This window comes from Trachypithecus francoisi, unplaced genomic scaffold (genome assembly GCF_009764315.1).
Source record: "Trachypithecus francoisi isolate TF-2019V2 unplaced genomic scaffold, Tfra_2.0 Lachesis_group10, whole genome shotgun sequence".
NCBI classification, from domain to species: Eukaryota; Metazoa; Chordata; class Mammalia; order Primates; family Cercopithecidae; genus Trachypithecus; species Trachypithecus francoisi.
Window position 1 is genome coordinate 123,548,305 of NW_022681455.1, and position 24,270 is coordinate 123,572,574.

Genomic DNA, 24,270 nt, shown 5'->3' on the forward strand with positions numbered 1-24,270 from the left:
ATTCCAAGCTGCAAATATTGTACCCACCCAGCAAATTTCCTGGGATGTGCTTCCTGGGAAAAGTAAATTCACTTGCTGTAGCCCTTGATTTGATAAAAGGCTCCTCTTTCTGGCCTTACCCCTTGCTCAATCATTTCCAATTCCACTGCTGGTTATTTAACACGCCAGGGACAGTAGGTGCATACAGTCCTGTGCGCCCAGCTTATGAGGAAATGCTCTGACCCTCCACAGGCCTGATCAGCGGCCTCCCTGCTCCTGTTCTCCAGATAGAACTTTCCCTAGTTTTGCAGGTCTCAACTCACGCACAGGAGGAAGCCGGAACTGCCCTGCTGTGATGATCAGTCCATATGCATGCTTGCCTCCAGCAAACCAAGGACATTTAATTCTTGGCCAGCGTCTCATCAGCTCCATCAGTCTATGACAATAAAATGAATATATGTCTTGATCACACCAGGAAGTCTCTGCCACCAACACCCCCAGGAGAAAACAGCTCCAGGCTCTTAAGCCTCCTCATGTAGCAAAGCCTCATCTCTCAGGTCCCACACGTCAGAATTCGCTATGATTCACTCTCAGCATGTGTCATGTGTATCTGGTAGAAGGTTTGAAATGCTTTCTTCCATGTGGCTTTTCAGGGCTTTAAGTGTGAATATGAACTTTGCATGTGAAAGATGCTTCATTCTGCATTTTGTTTGTTAGTTTTTGTTTTTTTGAGATGGAGTTTCACTCTTGTCGCCCAGGCTGGAGCGCAGTGGCACGATCTCGGCTCACTGCAACCTCTGCCTCCTGGGTTCAAGCAATTCTCCTGCCTTAGCTTCCCAAGTAGCTGGGATTACAGGTGCCCGCCACCACGCCCAGCTATTTTTTTTTTTTTGTATTTTTAGTAGAGACTGGGTTTCGCCATGTTGGGCAGGCTGGTCTTGAACTCCTGACCTCAGGTGATCCACCAGCCTTGGCCTCCCAAAGGGCTAGGATTACAGGCGTGAGCCACTGCGCCTGGCCAAGACATAATTATTAACATTAACATCGTTCATCTCAGTATACTGCATAAAATTACGTGATATGCCAAAGTGGGCATATGTATCCCACTTTGAGGAATATTGATGAGAAAGAATGTTAGGCCTACAGAGGTCTTCATCTTCAGAAGAGCACAGATAAGTTCTGGGGTAATGGAAATGACAGCTTCTTGGCATTTTTTACTGCTGCCTTCAAACAGCAGCCATCACAGCCCATGATGAGCCTGCTGATGCTGAGTTCCTGCATTCTGTGGTACACCTGGACTAGGCTTAGAAAGGCCCTACGCCAACTCATACTTCTTCATGACAAGAGGAGCTGAATTCAGTTCTGCCCAGAGTCATTCTAATCTGCATTTTCATAACCCACCTTTCCATTCTCCAAGTGTGACTTTCATTTTTAGGACAGAGTTATTCAGTCAGTGAATATGCAATCCCTTTAAAGGGATATTTATCACCCTTGAAGAATCTTATTGCCAAATCTTAATAGTCTTTCTGATAACAAAGGCTCAAATTCACTATCAAGATTAAGAGGTGGAGCTTCAATGAGCTTTGCTGGAGCATCTCATGATAAAATAGATTAAAGTCTTAAAATGGGCAACCCATCGAGGTGGAAGTCAAACAAATATGCAGAAGCATCCTTGTATTTTCTGCAGGCAGTTTGAGCACTGTGGGTAAGCCCGGAGGGTGAATGGTGGGAATGGGAGTTAGTCCACGTGGATTTTCCTTCAGGCTCAGCGGGGTGACCTCCCGTGAGAAGCTGAAACTGTCTTAATCTTAATTACTTTATCTGTAAAATAGTGGTGGTGAGGATGGGGAGAGCTTGCCTACCTCAGAGGCTTGTGGTGAGGATTACAGGGAAAAGTCCATGTAAAGTGCTCCTCCCTGATTTCCAGCACAGAACAAATGAATGAAATTCAGATCCACCATTTATGTCAGAGGTCCCCAAGACCACCCCCAGATTCCTTGTTCCCCTAGTCCTAGGAGGTCCTAGAGGACCCCAAGGCCACCCCCAGATTCCTTGATCCTGTAGGAGGACTCATGGTTAAGATCTATTACAGTGAAAATATACAGAGCGAAATCAGCAAAAGGCAAAGGCCTAAGAGTGAAGTCTGGAGGAAATCAGTTACAAGATTTCCACAATCCTCTCCCAGTGCAGTCACACAGGATGTGCTTAACTCCCCCAAGCAACATATGATGACACCGTGTGTGAAATGGTTTCTACCAGGGAAGCTCACTGGGGACTCAGTGCCCTGGGTTTTTACTGGAAGCTGGTCAAGCTGGTCACATAGGCAGCCTCTGCCTGGTACATAGTCACATTCCTGGTTCCCGGAAGAAAAGCAAGGGTTCAGCATGAACCAAATAGTTCATACAAACATTAGGCACTTGGAGCCATTCTTATCAGTTATGGGGGTGGGAATACTCTCCAAACCCAAGTTCCCAGATGCCAGCCAAGGACCAACCTTTCAAGTAGGCCTTTCCAACATTGCAGTCTGCAATCTGCTTCGTAACTCTTTTCTGCCCAGGACTAGAGGTCATAAGGCCCCTGTTAACTCTCTGACTTCATTCCCAGTACTACCCGTTAACAACCCTGACGTTCCTCCCATCACCCCTCAGATCCTGGCCCCAAAGCCTTACCTTGGTGCCAGCTACTGCCTCTGCTTTGAAAGCTCTTCCCCTGAGTTATCCATGACCAAGTCCTCATCCTCTTCATTGCAGATGCTTGCCTGTTCCCATCACTGAGTTCTAATTTCTCTAATGGAATTATCATTCTAAAGTTATCCTTTGTCCTTATTTTATTCTTGTTTGTGGGTATCTCCACTAGAAGGAGGATATATTGTTTCTGGCAGAAGAACATGCCCGTCCTATTTACCACTAGTGTCCACTCTAGGGACGGACAGGTGGTAGGTGTTCAATATTTGCCTCATGGATATTGGGAATTACTATATTTATTGTTCTGTGTCTCAAAGAACAAATGAAGCCCCCACATCCTTCCTGTTTATTGACTTAAAATACTGTCTTTGAATGTTGAAAAAAGTTTTTAGAAAATATTGAACTAACAGAAATTCGCCAAAGTAATAGTAATACCATGAAGATTCAGTGCTTCTGAGTTTTTCAAATCTCATCTTTCCACAATTGTGCCTTCTCTGCATGAGCCTAAGTCAAAAAACCTGGTTCACAGACGGCTGCTTAAGAAGTTCATGGTTTTGTTTACACTCAGAGTCACTGTGGGGACCTCTGTTTTCACCTTTTTGACCTAGGTTGTCCCAGTACTTCTCTCGTTCTGTGACTGATGTCATAGGTGACAAGTGTGATTGGTCACTTCAGTGGTCCCTCCAGGCTGCTCATTCTTTAGCTGACTTCACCTTGCTCTGGCCTTATATAAAGGTCCCTGCCTTCTGGCTTCCAGTGGGTTCAGCCCACAAATCTGCAAACTTTTTCTCAAAGGGCCAGATAATAAATATTTCAGACTTTGCAGGCCATCCAGTCTCTGGGCAGCTACTCTACTCTGCCATTGTAGCATGAAAGCAAACATATGCAATAGGTAAACCAATGAGCATGGTCATGTTCCAATAAAACTTTATTTACAAAAACTGACAATAGGCTAAGATGTGGCCCATGGCTGTGATTTGTCAATCAATGGTTTAGCCAATGGAGGATTGGGACAAGAGCTCAGAAGGAGAGAGCAGAATAAATCTCTGCAGGCTGCTGTGTCCTTCCATTGGGGGTTAGAGTTCTTCTCAGGGAGTCCCCTCCATGTAGCTGTTTCTGTTGGGTCTGGAAATTGTTCCCTCCCCTGGCCCACTAGGCTTAGATGTGGGAAAGGTGCTCCATTCTTACTGGCATGTTGCTTTATGCTGTGGGCCCTTCTCCTTGACTCTGACTGTACTTTTGCTGGTTCCTGCATCCATCTCGTCTCATATAGCTCAATTTGAGTGTGCTATCAATTTCCTGCTGGGATTAAGACACCTGGCAATGCAGGGTTTCCTGGAATATGGGACCTCTAAAACTGAAAGCTAGACAGTCCCAGGAAACCAGGATGATTAATCTTCCTTACTCGAACCCAGCCCTGCCTCCTCCGTTGTCCGTCCTCCAACTACCTTCATTCTGGCCCTCAGCACCCCCAACTTGGATAACGGCTTTGCTGGCCAATGAGTAAATATAGTGGCCAGATGGAGTCTGTAGCCATCACCATGTGCACCTCTCTGCTAGAGCTTATTTGCCCTTGGAGCAAAGTCTGTAGCTGATGTTTGACAAGCGAAGGAGACTCCAGTGTAGTCCCCCAGCCTACTGTAGAAGCTCTTCACGTTATCATATTTTACACTGCATAATTTTTGAAGATGATCCCTCCTCTTCCAAATTCTAGTATAGGAGAGGTATGCTATTTTTCCATAAGAAAAATCAGACTTACTTTGAAAAAGCAGTAGGATTAGCAGACACTTTGAAATATTACATTAATCCAGCTTGGGGTGAAAATATCCAAAGGACTGACTCATGAAATTTCAGGTAATTGAACTTCTGGACTCAAACAGACATGAGAAGAAAAAGTTATGTTCCTTCAAACTATTTCAGCTCAGATGAATTTTTTCTTTTTAGTTCAAAACCTGACAAAGGTTTGCTTGATGAGAAGAAGAGACCACCTTCCCCACTCTGAAAGTTAATGCTATAATGATAAAAGGAGGGCTTATGACTGAATCTGCATTCAGATACACCGATTTTGTTTGCTTTTAGTGGCAAGCAGGCTTAGCAGGTTAGAGAAGAGGGGTGATGTTTTGATACTGTGGTGAAGCTGAGGGGAGCGATGGCCTTAGTCTAAGGAGACCAACATGAAGCCACCTTTATCGCCCTAAAATGTCTGTGTCTTCAAACAAGTGGGCTAAAGAGGGAGGGCCTGATGCTTTGAAAAGAAAAAAAATAAATAACTTGGTCAGGCACGGTGGCTCACACCTGTAATCCCAGCACTTTGGGAGGCCGAGGTGGGCAGATCATTTGAGGTTAGGAGTTCGACACCAGCCTGACCAACATGGTGAAACCTTGTCTCTACTAAAAACATGAAAGAAATAGCCAGGTGTGGTGGCACGTGCCTGTAACCCCAGCTACTTGGGAGGCCGAGGCAGGAAAATTGCTGAAACTCGGGAGGCGGAGGTTGCAGTGAGTTGAGACCATCACACTGCACTGCAGCCTGGGTGACAGAGTGAGACTCCACCTCAAAAAAAAAAAAAAAAAGAAAAGAATGAAACTTGCATAATGGAGCAGGCTGAGTCAGGTTCTCAAGATGTAGAAGACAGTAAATATGGAAGCTGCTTTAAGGAGATATTGGAGACATTTTAATGGTGGTGGCAGTTTCATTGTAACACAAATGACTTCTCTGCAATTATTCAAGGAAGACTCTTAGATGAAGAGTGGAAACTCAGGTGCTTGGCAAGATCGGAAAGTTAGTGTCAATGAGTGAGGAGGCTTGGGTATAAGAAAAGTCTATATGAAGACACAATTACAAATGAAAAATCACTTTTAGTTGACTGTAAGGCAAAGAGCAGTGCAACTGTGATGACAGAAGGCAAATGGTACTTGCTGGGGACACATGGGATGCATGGCCTATGGGCATCTAGAAATGAGGCCTGTCCGTCAGGAGGTCATCCTCATCATCCGTGCAGTGTTGCCCTGTTTGACTCCAAGCTTGGTGTTGTCCCAAATCCAGACACTCGGTGAAAATCCTTGATATTTGAATGGCAGCCTCTACAAGCTAAAGGCCGTCTAGCAGATATAGTGGCCATATGGGACCTGCCGGCCATGATTTTTTGCAGCCTCTCTGTTAGTGCATGCTTGCCCTGGGAACAAAGCCTGTGACTGGTGTTTAACATGGGAGATACTACTGTGGCTGACATGTCTGTGTTCTGAACAGTAGTATGGCACTATAGACAAACTTTCAAGGTCAAATTGATTATCCTCTAGCTTAGCAAAGCAGCAGCTCCCTAATTATGTCAGGAGGCAGGATTATCTCTGATCATTTGAGCTAGGACTCCGGATAAAACATCAAAAGCAATATTTAAATAACACACAGCCATGATTAAGGATTCATTGCATTTTCTCTTACTATAAAACCAAAATTGTGGTGGCCCATTTTGCTCCATTACTGGAAGGGTTTTCCAGGCTCTTTTAACTCATACATAGTGTAACCCTCTCCCTTATTACAAAATGTCACTCTGGGAAAGAGCAAAGCTGTATTTTGTGGTACAGTGGTACGATGGTTTATGTTCACGAAGGTCCTACAAAAATTCAGAAAAGTTCTTAATCCAAATTATCTAGAAATAGGAACTGGAATACCTAGTTCTGTGCTGGAGCTGCTTAACCCACTAAAGACAGCTGTACACAGCTCTTCACAACTCCGTATTCAGTGATGCCACGTTAGTAGCTTGAAATTAGCCATGATGGAAACATTTATGCCCTGGACATTGTCAAAAGTCACAAATCAAGGCATTTCTTTCTTGGAGAGCTGGCCATTAAACACTCACTAGGATGCCCTTGGGTACTCCTCACTGCTAGAAGAATTCCCTCCCTCCCTGTATTTCTCCCTTGAAATCTGAGCCTGCCTTGCATTCTACTTAGACGTTATATATATATATATACACACACACATATATACATATAGGTATACATACACACATATATATACACATATAGGTACATACACATACATATGCATATATATATATATATATTTTTTGAGATGGAGTTTTGCTCTTGTTGCCCAGGTTGGAGTGCAGTGGCGTGATTTCAACTCACTGCAACCTCCACCTCCCAGGTTCAAGCAATTGTCCTGCCTCAGCCTCCTGAGTAGCTGGGATTACAGGTGTGCACCACTATGCCCAGCTAATTTTTTGTATTTTTAGTAGAGACGGGGTTTCATCATGTTGGCCAGGGTGCAGTGGGGTGGTCTCAGCTCACTGCAGCCTATGCCTCCCAAGTGTAAGCAATTTTCCTGACCTCAGTTGATCCACTCGCCTTGGCCTCCTAAAGTACAGGAATTACAGGCATGAGCCACCGCTCCTGGCCTAGACATTATATTATCTTGCATGCTACTCTAGAAATATAAAGCAGAAGAAAACGTGCATATTAAATTACTTTTTAATTCCTATCTTCTCAAAAATTCTTGCCTTTTAACAAGTTGTTATCAAGACAACAAGGAATTTTTTAATCATCAGGGTAGTTTAGTCTTGAGAGATCTGAATCCTTCTGAGTAGTAACCAGTAGCTGCACCAAAGAGACAGTTCAAGGACTACAAATGGTGGTAGTCCTTGAATTTCAAGTCCTTGGGAATTCAAGGCCTACCCTCATTTGTAGTTTTTCACACTGCACCACTCTTTATTTGTTTAAAATATAAGAGTAGGGCTGGGCGCGGTGGCTCAAGCCTGTAATCCCAGCACTTTGGGAGGCCGAGACGGGTGGATCACGAGGTCAGGAGATCAAGACCATCCTGGCTAACATGGTGAAACCCCGTCTCTACTAAAAAATACAAAAAACTAGCCGGGCGAGGTGGCGAGCGCTTGTAGTCCCAGCTACTCCAGAGGCTGAGGTAGGAGAATGGTGTAAACCCGGGAGGCGGAGCTTGCAGTGAGCTGAGATCCGGCCACTGCACTCCAGGCTGGGTGACAGAGCAAGACTCCGTCTCAAAAAAAAAAAAAAATATAAGAGTATACAGGCAAAATCAGCTAAATGGGAGTTGTCTAGAACAGTGCTTTCTCCAGTGACCTTACTCACCCCTCCATGAGGACTCAGTTAATTCTGATCTCTATTTTGCTGTTTCTATGAGATCAGAAGTCCCCAGCCTTTCTGGCACTAAGCACTGGTTTCATGGAAGACAATTTTCCCATGTACCAGGGACATGGGGGAGGGGAGGATTTTGGGATGATTCAAGCACATTACATTTATTGTATACTTTATTTCTATTATTATTACTTTATCATATATAATGAAATAATTATACAACTCACCATAGTGTAGAATCAGTGGGAGCCCTGAGCTTGTCTTCCTGTAACTAGATAGTCCCATCAGGGGTGATGGGAGACAGTGACAGATCATCAGGCATTAGATTGTCTGAAGGATCATGTAACCTAGATCCCTCACGTCTGCGGTTCACGATACAGTGCGTGCTCCTGTAAGACTCTAGTGTTATTGCTGGTCTAACAAGAGGTGGAGCTCAGGTGGTAACGCAAGGGCTGGGGAGCAGCTATAAATACAGATGAAGCTTCACTCGTGGGCCCGCCACTCACCTCTTGCTGGGCGGCCAGGTTCCTGACAGGCTGCAGACAGATACCCATCTGTGGCCTGGGGGTTGAGCATCCTTGTATTAGATTACCAACTCCATCCTTAATTTTTTTTTTTTTTTTGAGATGGAGTCTTGCTCTGTCACCCAGGCTAGAGTGCAGTGGCATATTCTTGGCTCACTGCAACCTCTGCCTGCCTGGTTCAAGCAATTCTCCTGCCTCAGCCTCCCACATAGCTGGACTTGCAGACACCAGCCACTGCACCCAGCTAATTTTTGTATTTTTAGTAGGGATGAGGTTTCACCATCTTGGCCTGGCTGGCCTCGAACTCCTAACCTCACGATCCATCCGCCTCGGCCTCCCAAAGTGCTGGGATTACAGGCGTGAGCCACTGTGCCCGACCCATCCTTAAACTTTTTAAATTGCATTTTTAAAGAAGGTATTAGCATGTCAGTCTTTCCTATGATGTTCTGTGTTTCCTGAAGATAGGCACCTTGCCTTTTTGTGTATAATGCCAATTTATGTATATGGTCTTGGCACTGACACACAGTAGGCACTCAGTAGATGCTGCTTGCATCAGTGAATGAGTCCTTCAGAATACCACCAATTGGCATCCAGAGAGCAATTGTTCACATTCCTTTTAATTCAGGATGGTCAAATGTTTGTACGAACATTTGGGGAAACATCTTAACTGTCTATTAGGCAGTTAGATTTTAAAGAAAAGACGCGTATTCATATACTCTGACCCAGGGAAGATATGTGGCATTCTGCGTAACACAATCAGTTCCTTGCTTTCCACACCAATGTGTGCTTGTTTTGTTTCTTTTCTTCTAGAACTTTTCAGAATGAGAACCTTTAGCAGGAAAAAAAAACAAAAAACAAAAAAAACAGCTTGACAAGATAGACATTTTAGTTCAATAGAAGAATTTTTCCAGTGTGAAAAAGTAAATTACAAAAAGGAGTTTGCTTCTGAAAGATAATTAATAAAAACCTTCCCATGTGATGAGAAATCTGACGTCTTGTCTAATGTCTGGCAGAGAAGAAAGTGTTGAGAGCTGCACAGTTGGAATAAAATGTTCCACTTCACAGCAAGGCCGAGTAGGATCTGATAATTATTTCTAGGCAAGAAAAGTTCATAGTCTAATTGTGAAATTGACACAACACCAGGCCTGGCTATGTGACTATTCACCATCAGTGAGGTCTTCATTTAGGCTTTCCTGATTTCACAGGTAAAAATATTGCCAGGAATGTGGGTGATCATGGAATGACTCCCTCGTGGATATTTTGGACTACAGCTGTATCTACAGAACTTTCCCTTCCCTCTTAGAAGCTTCTCATGGGCTGTGGTAGGCTGAGTAATGGTCCCCTAATAAGTCCACATCCTAATTTTCAGAATGTGTGAAGTTTACCTGTATGATCCAGATGAGCATGATGTAATCACAAGCTTATAGAAGGAAAGTAGGAGGAACCAGAGTTAGAAAACAGAAGACAATGTGATGAAGGAAGAGAGCCAGAGAGAAATGGATGAGAAGAGGCCATGCTGCTGGCTTGAAAGAAGGAGGCTGTGAACTAAAGGATGTAGATGACCTAGCTGGAGAAAACAGATTCTCCTGAAGGAGTTCAGCCCTGTGGCTTCAGACTTTGGAACTATAAGGTAATAAAGTGTTTTCTTTGAGTTGGAGTCTTGCTCTGTTGCCCAGGCTGGAGTGCAGTGGTGCAATTTCGGCTCACTGCAAGCTCCACCTCCTGGGTTCATGCTATTCTCCTGCCTCAGCCTCCTGAGTAGCTGGGACTACGGGCACCTGCCACCACGCCCTGCTATTTTTTTTTTTTTTTTTTTTTTTTTTTTAGTAGAGACAGGGTTTCACCGTGTTAGCCAGGCTGGTCTTGATTTCCGGACCTCGTGATCTGCCCACCTCAGCCTCCCAAAGTGCTGGGATTAGGGGCGTGAGCGACTGCGCCCAGCCAGTAAAGTATTTTTAAGCCCCTCAGATTGTAGTACTTTGCAGCAATATGAAATTGATACATGGGGGCATGTTTTCCTGAAATCAGAGCCTAAGATGAGAATCAGGTACGAGTAGTTTTCTTAGGAAGGTGATCCAGGAAGCACGAGTAAGGAAGGATGAGAAGGCAGGAAAGGAGAGAGAACAAACGTATTAAGGAATCCTTGAGGTCACTGCTGTACACAGCCAGGGGCCAGTCCACAGGGACCTCGAGAGGCACAGGGAATGACTCTCAGATGTGTCTGTCTGCAAGAAAGGCAGGTGGGAGCATTCAGCCAGCTGTCATTTCCAATGCACTGAGGGCTGTCCGCAGGAGCATTAACTCCCCCTCCTTTCCCCTCTCTGCTTTCCTCACATTAGCCAAGCTCCTGCAGTGCAGGAGAAAGCGCCAAAGCAGAATGCAGAGACTGAGGGCACTCTAAGGGGCAAGCCTGACTTCTTTGGAAACTCATCGCAGCAGCGACTGAGGTCAGAGGTTGGCAGAGGTATTGGCCACAGCCACCAGCGGCATCCTCTATTGGGCTGAAGCCTCGAATTCCAGACCTGTTCATTTACTAAGTGTCCCATCTGTTGTCTCTGTGGATTCATTGTTTTTTGGTGTAGACCAGACAAGTTTTCCAGGGCCTGGCACATGGTAGGCATTCACTCTTTTCTCAGTTGAACTCCCTGGAGCTACTAAGGCCCACCCAAGAGTACCTCATATAAGGGCTCCTTTGTTTGACTTAAGGCGAGTTTGTATTATTTGGCATTTGACATCACTAATTTAATTACAAAATATTCATAAATAGATGTAAATACCACCAACCCTGAGCAGGCACATCCTCTGGTTTCTACTAAGGGCCAGCCAGCAGGCCAGGCATTCCCAGTGCACTAACTTAAATTCTTACAAAACTATTTTTCCTTTTGAGTTTTCCAAGTGAGCCCAGTGGCTTAATCCTGGAATCTTAATAGTAAAGAGTTCATTCCATTTAGACAAAAATTGTGATTTCATTGAGTGAATTGTTCTTGGCTGTTTTATCCAAACTGAAAGAGGGCATGCATCGCCCTATTTTGAGACAAAACACCTTCAAATAATCTGGAAAACAAACCAGAATTTATTACTGCCAAATGGCTCACTGTTTCTTGAACTGGCATGCTATGGTGTTTGCATTGATCAAACTTCTGCATGGAACCTTTGTTCTTAGAGGTTGTCATGTGAAAAGTTTCAATCATCTTTCTAATATGTCCTTGGTCTGTGACATGGTCCCAGTCCTTGTTTTCATCCAAAGAGCTTGTTGTTCCTTCTTCTTTATTTCCACAATACTTTATACATACCCTCTATATTAATAGAACTATAATATTAATGTATACTTGTTATATAATAAATATGTATCAGATATCAATATAAATAACTAGCACATAACACCTACTGTGAACCAGTTTCTGTCCTGAAACATTGGATTTGTGTTGACTCATTGACTCCTACAACCAATGGGAGTAGACACAATTATTGGTTGTGTTTTGCAAATGAGGAAACTAAGGCAAAGAGAAGTTAAGCAACTTGCTCAGGGTCACATAGAAACTAACTGGAAAAATTGAGATTTGGACCCAGTTAGTCTAGTTAGTCTAGCCTGGGAATCTTGACTCTGAACTACTTTCTAACTGGTTCCCAATGGATAGAAACATAGGTTGTAGTTTATTATATGTCTATGTGTCTGCCTTTCCTTCTAGATAATAAGTTTTTTTAGGGTTTTATTCATTTTTCCATCTCTAGTATCTAGGCCAGAGCTGGCAGATAACAGAAGTGTTAAATTTTCACTAAGAGAATCGATTTTAAAATGAACCCGATGATGTTGTCATAATGGCAGATCAAAATGTCCCGTAACTTGGAAGAGGCAATTACTAAAACAACAGCAAAAAATAAAATAATAAAATAAAAAGCGAATGGTAATGCTTATTTATGCTGAGGAGAGGAGCACTTCGGACAGTCATTGCCACATCCTGACTTTGACAGCCTTGTCAAAGCATTCCAAAGCCATGACCTTCTCTCATTCTCCCTTCCTTCCCCACCTCTCCTTCATATTCCCTGTGCTATTCCTTTCTTTGTAACTCCTCTATTTTGCCTTCTTCATTGGTTTTCCCAAATTATATTTACATGTTAAAATATCAAGTAAAGGGAACCCATATTTTCTGAGAGTCTATTGTGGGGACAGGCTACAATAGACTGCATCAGTTCCCAATGGCTGCTGTAAAAAATGATCACAAATTTAGCAACTTAAAACAAGCATAGTATTGTGCAGTTTTGAATGTCAGAAGTTCAAAATGGGCTTCCCCGGACTAAAATCGAGGTGTTGGCAGTGATGCATTCCTTTCTGGAGTCTCTTGGGGAGAATTCTCTTTCTGCCATCTCCAGTTTCTAGAGGCCACCCACATTCCTTGGCTCCTGGCCCCTTCCTCCATCTTTAAAGTCAGCAATGTGAGGTTGAGTTCATCTCATACCACATCACTCTGCCCTCACCTTCATCATCACATTTCTTTCTCTTATCCTTTCTTTCATTTTCAAAGATACTTGTGATTACGTTGGGTTTATGTAATTACATAATCCAGGAGGAGCATGCTGTTTTAATGTTAGCTGATTGCCAACCTTAATTACCCTTTGCCATGTAATCTAGCACACTCACAGGTTCTAGGGAGTAGGGTGAGAATATCTTTAGAGGACTATTGTCTATTCTGTTTGCATTATCTCATTAAAGCCTCCCAGTGACTGTTTCTCTTGCAAAGAGCATGTGAAGGCCACTCACTCTGAATTAATTTGCCAAAAGCCAGAGAAATGACCACACCGCCAGAGTTTGGACTTAGGTTAGTTTTGGCTTTTTGCCCCATGCTTTCCCTTGTTTTCTTGTTTTATTGTGCTTCACTTTTTTTTTGTTTGTACTTCACAGATATTGTATGTTTTATGAATCGAAGATTTGTGGTGTTGAAGTCAAAAATGTCGAGATGAATCTCTAAATTTAGCATTTCATTTGGGAAGAAAGACTTGCAATTTGGGGCATTTATGCAGATTAGACAGTCTTTGGTATGTTCAAAGAACAAAGAGAAAGCTGGAGGTTTTGTAACAGTGAGAAATGTTAGGTATTGCTCTTTGAGAAAGTTCATTGACACTAGTAAGGTTCTGGGAAGCTGGCAAGCTTCAGCTGGTGAGTAACATCAGTGAGAAAATTAGTCCTGGAGTTGCAGCTAATTATCTTGAAGCTATTGGTAAAACTGGGTTCAGGTTACAGCAGTCAGGCTTGCAGAGAATTACACTGTTGGAGCAATGCTTTGTGTCCCTTGTTTTTTTTTCTCTGGCTTCTTGGCTTTGTTTTAGTTGGGTATGACAAGAATAACCCAGTTTGTAGGATTAACTTTCACCTTGACAATTCTACACTCAGCAAGTTTATCAGTGCTGTTTTTCCAACGGTATGTGATCAATTTGTGTCTCTGTCTCATGTTTTGGTAATTCTCCTAGTTTCTTTACTGTTTTTAAAATTATTACTTTGTCTGTTTTGCTGATCTCTGGCTAGTGACCTTTGATGTTACTATTGTGATATTTTTTTGGTGGGGGGGGCATGAACTGTGCCCATATAAGATGCCAAACTTAATTGGTAAGTGTGTGTCCTGACTGTTCCACCAACTGGTCCTTTACCCATCTGTCTCCTTCTCCTCCAACCTTCCTATTCCCTGAAACACAGCAACATTGAAGTTACGCCAATGGATAAGCCTACAATAAAGCACTTTCTTTGCCTCTAAGTGTTCAACAGAAAGGAGGAGTTGCACGTCTCTCTCTTTAAATCAAACCTAGAAATGATTAAGCTAGGTGAGGAAGGCATGTCAAAAGCTGAGATAGGCTGAAAGCTAGGTTTCTTGTGCCAAACAGTAAAGTTATGAATGCAAAGGAAAAGTTCCTGAAGGAAATTAAAAGTGCTATTCTACTGAACACATGAATGATAAGAAAGTAAGACAGCCTTATTGCTGACATGGAGGAAGTTTTAGTGGTCTGAATAGATGATCAAACCAGCCACAACATTCCCTTAAACCAAAGCCTAATTCTGAGCAAGGCCTTAACTCCTTTCAATTCTCTGAAGGTTGAGAGGTGAGGAAGCTGCAGGAGAAAAGTTGGAAGCTAGAGGTTAGTGTGTGACGTTTAAGGAAAGAAACTATCTCTATAACATAAAAGTGTGAGGTGAAAGCCAGGTACAGTGGCTCACGCCTGTGATTCCAGCACTTCGGGAGGCCGAAGCAGGTGGATCATGAGGTCAGGAGAGCAACACCATCCTGGCCAACATGGTGAAGGCCCGTCTCTACTAAAACTACAAATATTAGCTGGGTGTGGTGGTGCATACCTGTAATACCAGCTACTTGGGAGGCTGAGGCAGAAGAATTGCTTGAACCAGGGAGTAGGAGGTTTCAGTGAGCTGAGATTATGCCACTGTACTCCAGCCTGGTGACAGAATGAGACTGTCTCAAATAAATAAATAAATAAAATAAAAAGTGTGAGGTGAAGCAGGAAGTGCTTATGTAGAAACTGCAGCAAGTCATCCACAAGATCTAGCTAAGATCATTGATGAAGGTGGATACATTAAATAATAAATTTTCTATGTGGCTGAAACATTCTTAAACTGGACGAAGATTCCAACTAGGACTTTCATAGCTAGAGAGAAGAAGTAAAGGACAAGCAAACTCTTTTATTTGGGACTAATGCAACTGGTGACTTTAAGTTGAAGCCAATGCTTAGTCACCATTCAAAACTCTTAGGGCCCTTAAGAATTAAGCTGAATCTACTCTGCCTGTGTTCTGCAAAAGGAACAACAAAGCCTGGATGGATGACAGTACATCTCTTTACAACATGGTTTATTCAATGTTTTAAGCCCACTGTTGAGAACTACTGCTCAGAAAATTATATTGCCTTCAAAATCTTACTGTTCATTGACAACGTACCTGGTCATCCAAAAGTTTTAATGGAGATATATAAGGAGATAAATGTTGTTTTCACACCTGCTAGTATAACTTCCATTTTGCAGCCCATGAATCAAGAAAAATACTGACTTTCAAGTCTTATTATTAAAGAAATAAATTTTGTAAGGCTACAACTTCTCAAGATAGTGATTCCTCTGGTGGATCAGGACAAAATGAGTCGAAAACTTGCTGAAAAGTATTCACCATTCTAGATGCCACTAAAAACATTTGTGATTCCAGGGGGAAGGTTAAAATGTCAAAAATAACAGGAGTTTAGAAGAAGTTGATTTCAGTCCTCATGGATGACTTTGAGAAGTCCAAGACTTCAGTAGAGGAAGGAAGTACAGATGTGGTCAAAATGGCAAGAGAACTAGAATTAGAAGTAGAGCTTGAATATGTGTTTGAATTGCTGCAAGCTCATGATAAAACGTGAATGAATGAGGAGTTGCTTCTTATGGATGAGCAAAGAAAGTGGTTTCTTGAGATGGAAACTAATCCTCGTGAAGATGCTGTGAAGATTGTTGCAGAGACAATAAAGGATTTAGAATCGTACCTAAACTTAGTTGATAAAGCAGTGAGAGGACTGCTTTCAATTTTGAAAAAAGTTCTCCTGTGGGTTAGATGCTACCAGATAGCATCACATGCTATAGGGAAATCACTCATGAAAGGAAGAGTTGATAGACTGGCAAACCTCATTGTTTTCTTATTGTAAGAAATTGCCACAGCTTCCGCAACCTTCACAACCACCACCCTGATCAGTCAGCAGCCATCAAAATGGAGGAAGACCCTCACCAGAAAAAAGACAACCACTTGTTGAAGGCTCAGAGGATCATTATCACTTTTTAGTAACAAAGTATTTTTAAATTAAGATATGTACTTTGTTTTTAGAAATAATGCTATTACATACTTAACAGACTACATTATAATGTAAGCATAACTTTTATATGCACTGAGAAGGCAAAAAGTTCATGTGACTCACTTTATTGTAATATTCGTTTTATCGTTATGGTCTGGAACCGAACCTGCAGTATCTCCGAGGGATGCCTGTACATGTAGCTTCCTTATTTATAGTTTGAGGAGAGTATGTTGGGTAGCATCTTTTAGAAATAAAGTCTAGGATGTTAGTTTCAAGTTTCGTATGAAAGCAACAATAAGGCCGGGCTCCATGACTCATGCCTGTAATCCCAGCACTTTGGGAGGCCAAGGGTGGGGGGGGGGTGCGGATCACGAGGTCAGGAGTTCGAGACCAGCCTGGCCAACATGGTGAAACCCCATCTCTACTAAAAATACAAAAAAATTAGCTGGGGTTTGTGGTGGACGCCTGTAATTCCAGCTATTTGGGAGGCTAAGGCAGGAGAATTGCTTGAACCAGGAGGCGGAGGTTGCAGTGAGCCGAGATCACACCACTGCACTCCAGCCTGGGTAACAGAGTGAGACTCCATCTCAAAAAAAAAAAAAAAAAAAAAAAAAAAGAAGGAAAGAAAAGAAAACAACAATAGGACGGACCAAACTAAAAGCAGTCTCCCCTTTTACGTCCCCAAGAACTACAAAATCACTCGGAAGTGTCTGTGACCTTAATGACCAACAAGCTGTCCGGTGTTCTGTGTTTCTGGGGCTGTAAAACACCAGGAATATTTTAAGGAGGTCAGACTCAGCAGAGGCGTGGATGACATGAGTTTATACACACAGTGAGTACATGCACATGTGTGTACATGTGTGTGTATGTGTGTGCATGCACGTGTCCTGGAATGCTACATTGCTCCATGCTGTACGTAGTGTGCCTTTATAAAACCTTCCAGGACTCTGAGCTTGTGCTCTTTGGAAGGATAAAGAATCAATCAAAATACATTGCTGTGATATTTTTACATCCTGCAAGTATCCTTTCTTCCCCACAAATCTAAGACCCTGCAAACTGATCTCAGTACACTGACTTTAACAAGAGTAAACCAGAGGTGTTTTGTGGCAGGGATAAAGTACTATCCACCCACACTAATGACAAAAAAGCAAAGAGTTGGAGATAGGAAAACAACAAGGATCCCAGAAACACTAGGGTGTTGGTTTGGAAAATACCTTTTTGGAGCTGGTTTAAGAGGGGATGGAACCTGAGAGTGTTCCCAACCTGATAAGACAATTATTTGTGGCAGGAAGTTTCTCTCTTTATTTGTGGCTGCTTTGGAGATAGTTGTGTCATGTTTTTCTTCCTTCTTGATGCTTCTCACTAGTCTCTGGGACATATCTGTGATGTCAGTGGTATCAAAGACTTTGCCCCCCTTGTTCCATGGATGTTTAGTGTACAGTCAGCTTCTATAACAAACAATGGCAAATCTCAGTGACTTTGTACAGTATTGCATGGATGTGTCTTGTGGGGCAGTTCTCCTGAGTAACTGTCTTCTGTGCAGTGAGTGATTCTGGGCTCTTTCTATTGGATGACTCTGCCACCTTGGGAGTCCTTACTTCCTATTTTCATGGATAGGAGAAGAGAAGATATCATGCAGGACATTCAAGGGCCATGTCTAGAAGAGATGAGAATCCTTCCACCCTTATTCTGTTGGCCAGTGCTTAGTCCCATGGCTAAAATTGTAATGGAGCAGCAGCACCAGGTCCTATTGTGACAAGTAGCCAGAGACTAATCTCAATGACAGTTCTTATAGCTCAAAGAGGTATTTGCAAAATCTAAAGCAAAGGTTGCCAACTCAAACGCCTAGACGTCCAGGCAAGTGTTTAACTGAATTGAGTGAGCAGGAACAAGAACAGGGAGTGATGCTGAGAAGGAAAGCTTGGAGAGGGGCACTCTCCATAACATGACAATTTAACTTGATGACAGGCTTCTCTGGCTAAACTAACCACATCTACTGGCCACATCCATCCCGTACGCTGCCAGTTGGCAACCCACAGTATGGGAGAGAAAAGAAAAAAATCCTTTCTCTGGAAGCAAACTCCAAAGTTGGCTATATTCTTGAATCAGTACCTGTCAGGATAAACAAAAACCCTTTCTTTTTAAGAAAGAAAGTTCCATACTGCAGCAAATAAATGGAAGCTAAAAAGAAAACCAGGTATAAAGAGTGTGATTTAAGAATTTGCTGTCTGTGCATAAATTTAGGGTGGTGGCTCTTGCATGAAAGAGAGATCTCTGAGCTACTACTTTAAAGGATGCTTGGTGACCTGCAAAGGTAACACAACTCAATAACATCAGGCACTGATGTTCTCATTGTGAAGCTGATCCCGAGATGCAAATGCCCCCTGATCTTCTACTGTCTGGTTTAGGTCCCTGCTATATCCCTGTGCATAGTCTGAACAGTCTATTCACTGAACAGTTTTATAGTAACAGCAAAAGTAATAATATGTTGGTAATATTGTCAGTGTCTACCCTGGAGAATATCAGTGAATCCTGAATATGGATTTAAATACAATGCATACAAATGACAATAGCAAGAATTTACTGAGCTAGTACTATGTACCAGGTACTACTTAAGGCTCTTTACAATAATTAACTCACTTAATCCTCATAACTTGTAAGATACCATTAATCCTGCTTTTCGGCTTAGAAAACTGAGACACGGAAGGCTACTTGCCCAAGGATAGCCCACTGGTAAATAAGATTCACCCTGAACCAGTGTGGCTTAGACCTGTGCTTATAGTCTGTCTGAAAAATGAATCTTTGTAGCAGACTGATGGTGATTTTTAGATAATAGAAATCTTTTGTAAATCACAGAATTTGATTATTACTATACTTTCAAAGGTGTCTTGGTTACCTCTCATTTGTTAGGTACTCACTGATGCATAAATGGACAAAAATGTCATAGAGGAAGACTATGATTGCCATGGTATTTTATTTTATTTTATTTTATTTTATTTTATTTCATTTCATTTTTGAGGCGGAGTCTCGCTCTGTCGCCCGGACTGATTTGGAATGATGCTCAGAGCATATATTCTAGAAAACTTTTAGAGGATTTGGGGAAAACTATGTCCAGGTAGTATCTTTACACATGTGACATATGATAATATTGGAGAAAGGGCTTGCTTGGTTTGGGAGTAATGTCCAAATGCTAATTCTTACAACAGTGAGGGGTGCTGCTTTACTGCTTTACATCCCATTACCATACTTAGTGTGAATGAAATTGAAGAGTGGATATCCGTGGCAAGTTCAAGCATAGATACTGTTTTGAATTCTCTTAAGAAATCAAAGGGCAATAGCAGTAACTAGAACATTCTACGACTATTGACTGGTAAGATATTTAGCTTTTGGGGAAGTCCTAAATTAGCCGGGAATCATTTTTAAATGCAGTTTTGTAATTTCAGTGATGTGTTACATGAAACTCAAAGAGCCACAAAATAATTCACATGTAAGCGAAGAGTGTGTTGGTTTAAAAGATGAGCCTGCATTCTTATCCCTTTACCCAGATAGTTCTTAATCATCTTTGAGATCCCAGCAGAAATGTCTCTTTTGTGGTTTTGCTTTCCTTGATACCCTAGATGAGGTTAGACTTACCAATACCCCAACTTCTACGTGCTCCTAAAGAGATCTATATTTTCCTTTCAAGTTAAATTTTAATCTTGGTGAATCACTTAAGTTATGATTTGTTCATACCTCTTTTCTTTTTGAGACCATAATTATATTGAACAATTATTGACTCCTTATCCTGTGTAGCTCTTTTCTCATTGCTTTGGACAATGTGTGGCAAAGTCCTCACTGAATCCCAGGAGTCTAATAGGTATTTGTGAATGAATAATGCATGAGGAGTGAGTAAATGAATGAATGATTTGACTAATTCTCACCTCACTAAGTCACCCCTGGCCCAGCAGTGTACTGTGTGCCTTTATGTTACAAATCATTTAACTTTAATTTTGGCTGGTAGGTGAAGTGTCCCAAGAATTTGTAAAGATAAAACTGTGCTTTTGGGGGTTCTCCTGCTGCTCCCCCACTCGCTAAGAGTCAGCAGCTAGAAAAAGGTTCATTTTTGTTTTTCTTTGTAACTCTAGAGGAATCCTGAATGAGCCCTGCCAAGTCATCTCAGAGACTGAGCCACAGATAGACAAAGATGGAGAACACACAGCTCACCTGCAGAGTACTGTTCTCATCACTAACTGTGTTTTCTCTCAGTCCTGGCTTTTTATGCTCAGGATTCTGGGAAAAATTTCACCTTCCTTACTTCCTAAGGGATATCCTAAGGGATATCGAGTTTCCTGGTCTGGGAGCTGAGAGCAGAATTAGCCAATTAGAAGGTTAACACATAATTGTAGGCACTGGGTATTTGGAGACGACCCTTGACCATTTGCTAGTTAACTGAATTAATATTGGCCAGTTATAGATTTTCTGCTTGCAAAATTGCCGGCAGATTTTTCTGACTCCTGGGTCTGTGTTCTGTGTATGTGCCACTTGGAATGCCACCATCATGATTGCTTTCAGAGTGATCTAACCAGAGCCTGCTGTCAAGACAAGGGAATCCATGACTCACAAGCGGAACCGTCCAGATGCCGGACCGCAGCATTCTTTTCCCTTTGATTTGAGGGAGATGATGTTGGTCAGGGTGATGACTCCCCCATTTCGATTTCTCTGATGGTGTTCAGGTCAGCCACACGGTGAACCTCTTGAGATTGATTCTTGCTCCCTTCTTTGGGGTTCAGTGCATTTCAGAGGGCTGATATTTAGTTGCTCCCTTCTTTGGGGTTCAGTGCATTTCAGAGGGCTGATATTTAGAGAGAAGCCCTGGTTCCACAGCTTCCAACCTTTTGACACTGCTTTGAGTTCTCTGGTGGGGATGATAATGAATTTTCTTCAACTGTCTGTGTGCAGTGGTTAGGATTTTGCGGTCTGATATTGAAGTTTTGTTTTCTAAGAAACAGACACAGAGTAGAGGATTTGAGTGCAAGTAATTTGAGTGATGGCAGAAATTGGTTTAAGAAAAATACTAGTTGGGTGCAGTGGCTCACGCCTGTAATCTTGACACTTTGGGAGGCTGAGGTAGGAGGATCACTTGAGCTCAGAAGTTTGAGAACAGCCTGAGCAACATAGTGAAACCTCCTCACTACAAAAAAATAGAAAAATTAGCTGGGCATGGTGACTAATGCCTGTAGCCTCAGCTACTTGGGAGGCTGAGGTGGGAGGGTCACTTGAGCCCAGGATATTGAGGCTGCAGTGAGCCACGACTGAACTCCAGCCTGGGCAACATGGCAAGACTTGGTCTCAAAAAAAAAAAAAAGTTTTAAAAGTTAAAAAAAAAAAAATAGAAAAAATACGAATAGGGAATGAGGAAATAAGTCAAGGAAGAGAAGGCAGGTCATGAATGTGAGTTATCAAGCCAGAGACTCTGGTGGACATTGGCGCTCAGTCCCAGGTGGAAACTGGGAGACAAAAATGCATATCTCCAGCCAAGCGCGGTGGCTCAAGCCTGTAATCCCAGCACTTTGGGAGGCCGAGACGAGCGGATCATGAGGTCAGGAGATCGAGACCATCCTGGCTAACACGGTGAAACCCCATCTCTACTAAAAAAAAATACAAAAAACTAGCCGGGCGAGGTGGCGGGCGCCTGTAGTCCCAGCTACTCGGGAGGCTGAGGCAGGAGAATGGCGTGAACCTGGGAGGCGGAGCTTGCAGTGAGCTGAGATCCGGCCACTGCACTCCAGCCTGGGCGGCAGAGCGAGACTCCGTCTCAAAAAAAAAAAAAAAAAAATGCATATCTCCAAGTGGTCTCACCAGAGGGGTAAGGGAGTTGGGGTATTTACATACCATTTCCCATCAGTTATTGGTTAAGGGCCACTCCCAGGATGTTAATTTCCAAACACTTTCTTCTGGCACTATGTTCAGATAAAATACCCTTCCACAAGCTTTAGAGACATATCTCAGATGAAGAAAAAAAAAAAAAAATGCAAAGTCTTGCACATTGACACAGAAGGTCTGAGGGGAATGGGTAGGGCTCTGACAGAGTGCCTTTCAGGACACTTGAGCCTAGAGTCAGATGCTGGCTGCACCCATTCTAACTGTATGATCTTAGGCAAGCTTATTAACCTTTCTAGAATTTTGGATTCCTCGTCTATAAAATATACCTTATAACAATACACATTTCATGGGCCTGCTGTGGAGATTAAATTAGATTATGTATATGGTGAGTTTAACACAGTAATTACCAAATAATAAGGACTCAAAAATGGTAGCTTTCATTTAAGTGTTATGGAGCCTCTTCTCTGTCCCCGGATGTGTGGTAGGTGCTCAGTAGAACCGGTGGTTGCTTGTGGTGGGGAGGTAATCCCTGTTTTTATGGGGTTGTAGCCTTTGCGTACTAAACCTTAAGACCCTTTCTTATTTCACTAAGTTACACCTTGACCAGGAGAGAGTCACTTACATTCCATACATTATGTTCCAAATCATGTAACCTAATTTTTTGACCATTGCATGAAGTGTCTCAAGCATCTACAAAGACAAAACTGTGCCTTTGAAAGCAATTGTAAATTTTAAGTTTTATAGTAGCCAAGTTTACAAAAGGAATAAGAAACTGAAGACATTAATTTTAATAACATATATTTAGCTTCATATGTAAAATACTGTCATTTCCACATGTGATTAATATAAAATTATTGACTATTTTACATTCTTTTCCTTATTTAGGCATCAAAATCCAACTTGTATCTTATACTGACAACATATCAATTTCAGACCTATGACCTTTAAAGTACTGAGTAGCCACCAGTGGCTCATGGTCACCGTATTGAGCCACAGTGAAGGCTTAACAGGCCCGGGTTTCCTTTTAGAAGTAAATTCCGACAGAATAATTACATTTTCTCTTTCCTCCTCTTCGTAGGTGACAATGCTTCTTTGCTTGTATAAAAATGAAGTTGGTTTTAGCTTAGGCATCATGGAAAATTGACAGTTTCTGTAATACAATTTCACACATGGAAACCATGGTGAGAATCTTAGCAGGTGTAAAAATCTGATGAAGTTATTTCTTTAACAGCAACTTAATGGAAACAGCAGCAGCTGTTCCATTTGCGTGTTCTCCAGGTCTCAGTGCCAAAAAGAATTGTTGGCAGCCACTGGAAAAGTATCAACTTACCTCTTCATTTGGGAAATGAAATCAAAACCTCAGCTTATTTCTAAAAGTTGCAGATTTGGTGAAAGTTAGCAGGGCAAACACATAAGCCGCTATTAAAATATTGATGGCTTCGGTTTTCTCAGGTGCTGCTGCTAACATCTGCAGAAGATTTGGACTGCACTCCTGGATTTCAGCAGAAAGTGTTCCATATCAATCAGCCAACTGAATTCGTTGAGGACCAGTCAATTCTAAACTGTAAGCAATGTCACTCGAAGATGCTTTTAGACTCTGCTCTTATTTGAATTTACTAATGTTTATGACTGTGTCTCAGGATGTGGTATTTCCTAAACTAAATGTTTTCTGATTATTTTTCATATGTCACTGCTTGACCCAAGATGGAAATTCTTGAATTAGGGCCTGGTCAACTTAGAGGTTAATAGAGTGATACGCATCTCTTTTTAGTATTTTATCATCAGTGGGTATTTCCAGACTGCTCTCAGAAAAGGGGGCTGTCAGCCTCCAATGAGAGTTCTACACTGTGCAAAGGAAATGAAATTCATTTCCCCTGGGCAGACCCTCAAGAGCAAAATCATTGCCTTCTTGCAGATTGCTGTTCTACCTGTAGTTTCTCATACATAGCATTAAATCAAAATAATGGTGAGAGTATGACATTGGCTTCTGGGAATTTTTAGACATAGGAATCAAAAACTCTTATTCTTAAGGCTAACAAGATGGTCTTTAGAAAGATTCAAAACCTCTGCTGATTATTCTGTGGATTAAACTCAAATCCTCCCAATTCCAATTGATTTATTTACAATATGCATCCCTCATATCTGTGGTTATGATCTCTTTCTATTTTTAATGTCAATATTATATTGTTTTATCTTTAAGAAGTGTTAGGGTACATTGCTAAATGCATAACAAGTACAATGTCAGGACAATGGAATTTAAAATTGATGGTAGACAAATAACCATTTAATTGTAGGCTCTT

General features: G+C 42.0%; 1 protein-coding gene across 2 annotated transcripts in view; it reads left to right on the forward strand.

The window, feature by feature from the left end:
• The window catches only part of CDH13 (cadherin 13), a 1,187,477-nt gene that overhangs the window by 213,282 nt on the left and 949,925 nt on the right, over positions 1 to 24,270 (forward strand). For both annotated transcript variants that reach the window (XM_033219143.1, XM_033219145.1), the window contains exon 2: positions 23,423 to 23,534. In XM_033219143.1, the coding sequence (XP_033075034.1) occupies positions 23,423 to 23,534 (112 nt within the window). The remainder of the gene's footprint in view (positions 1 to 23,422; positions 23,535 to 24,270) is intronic.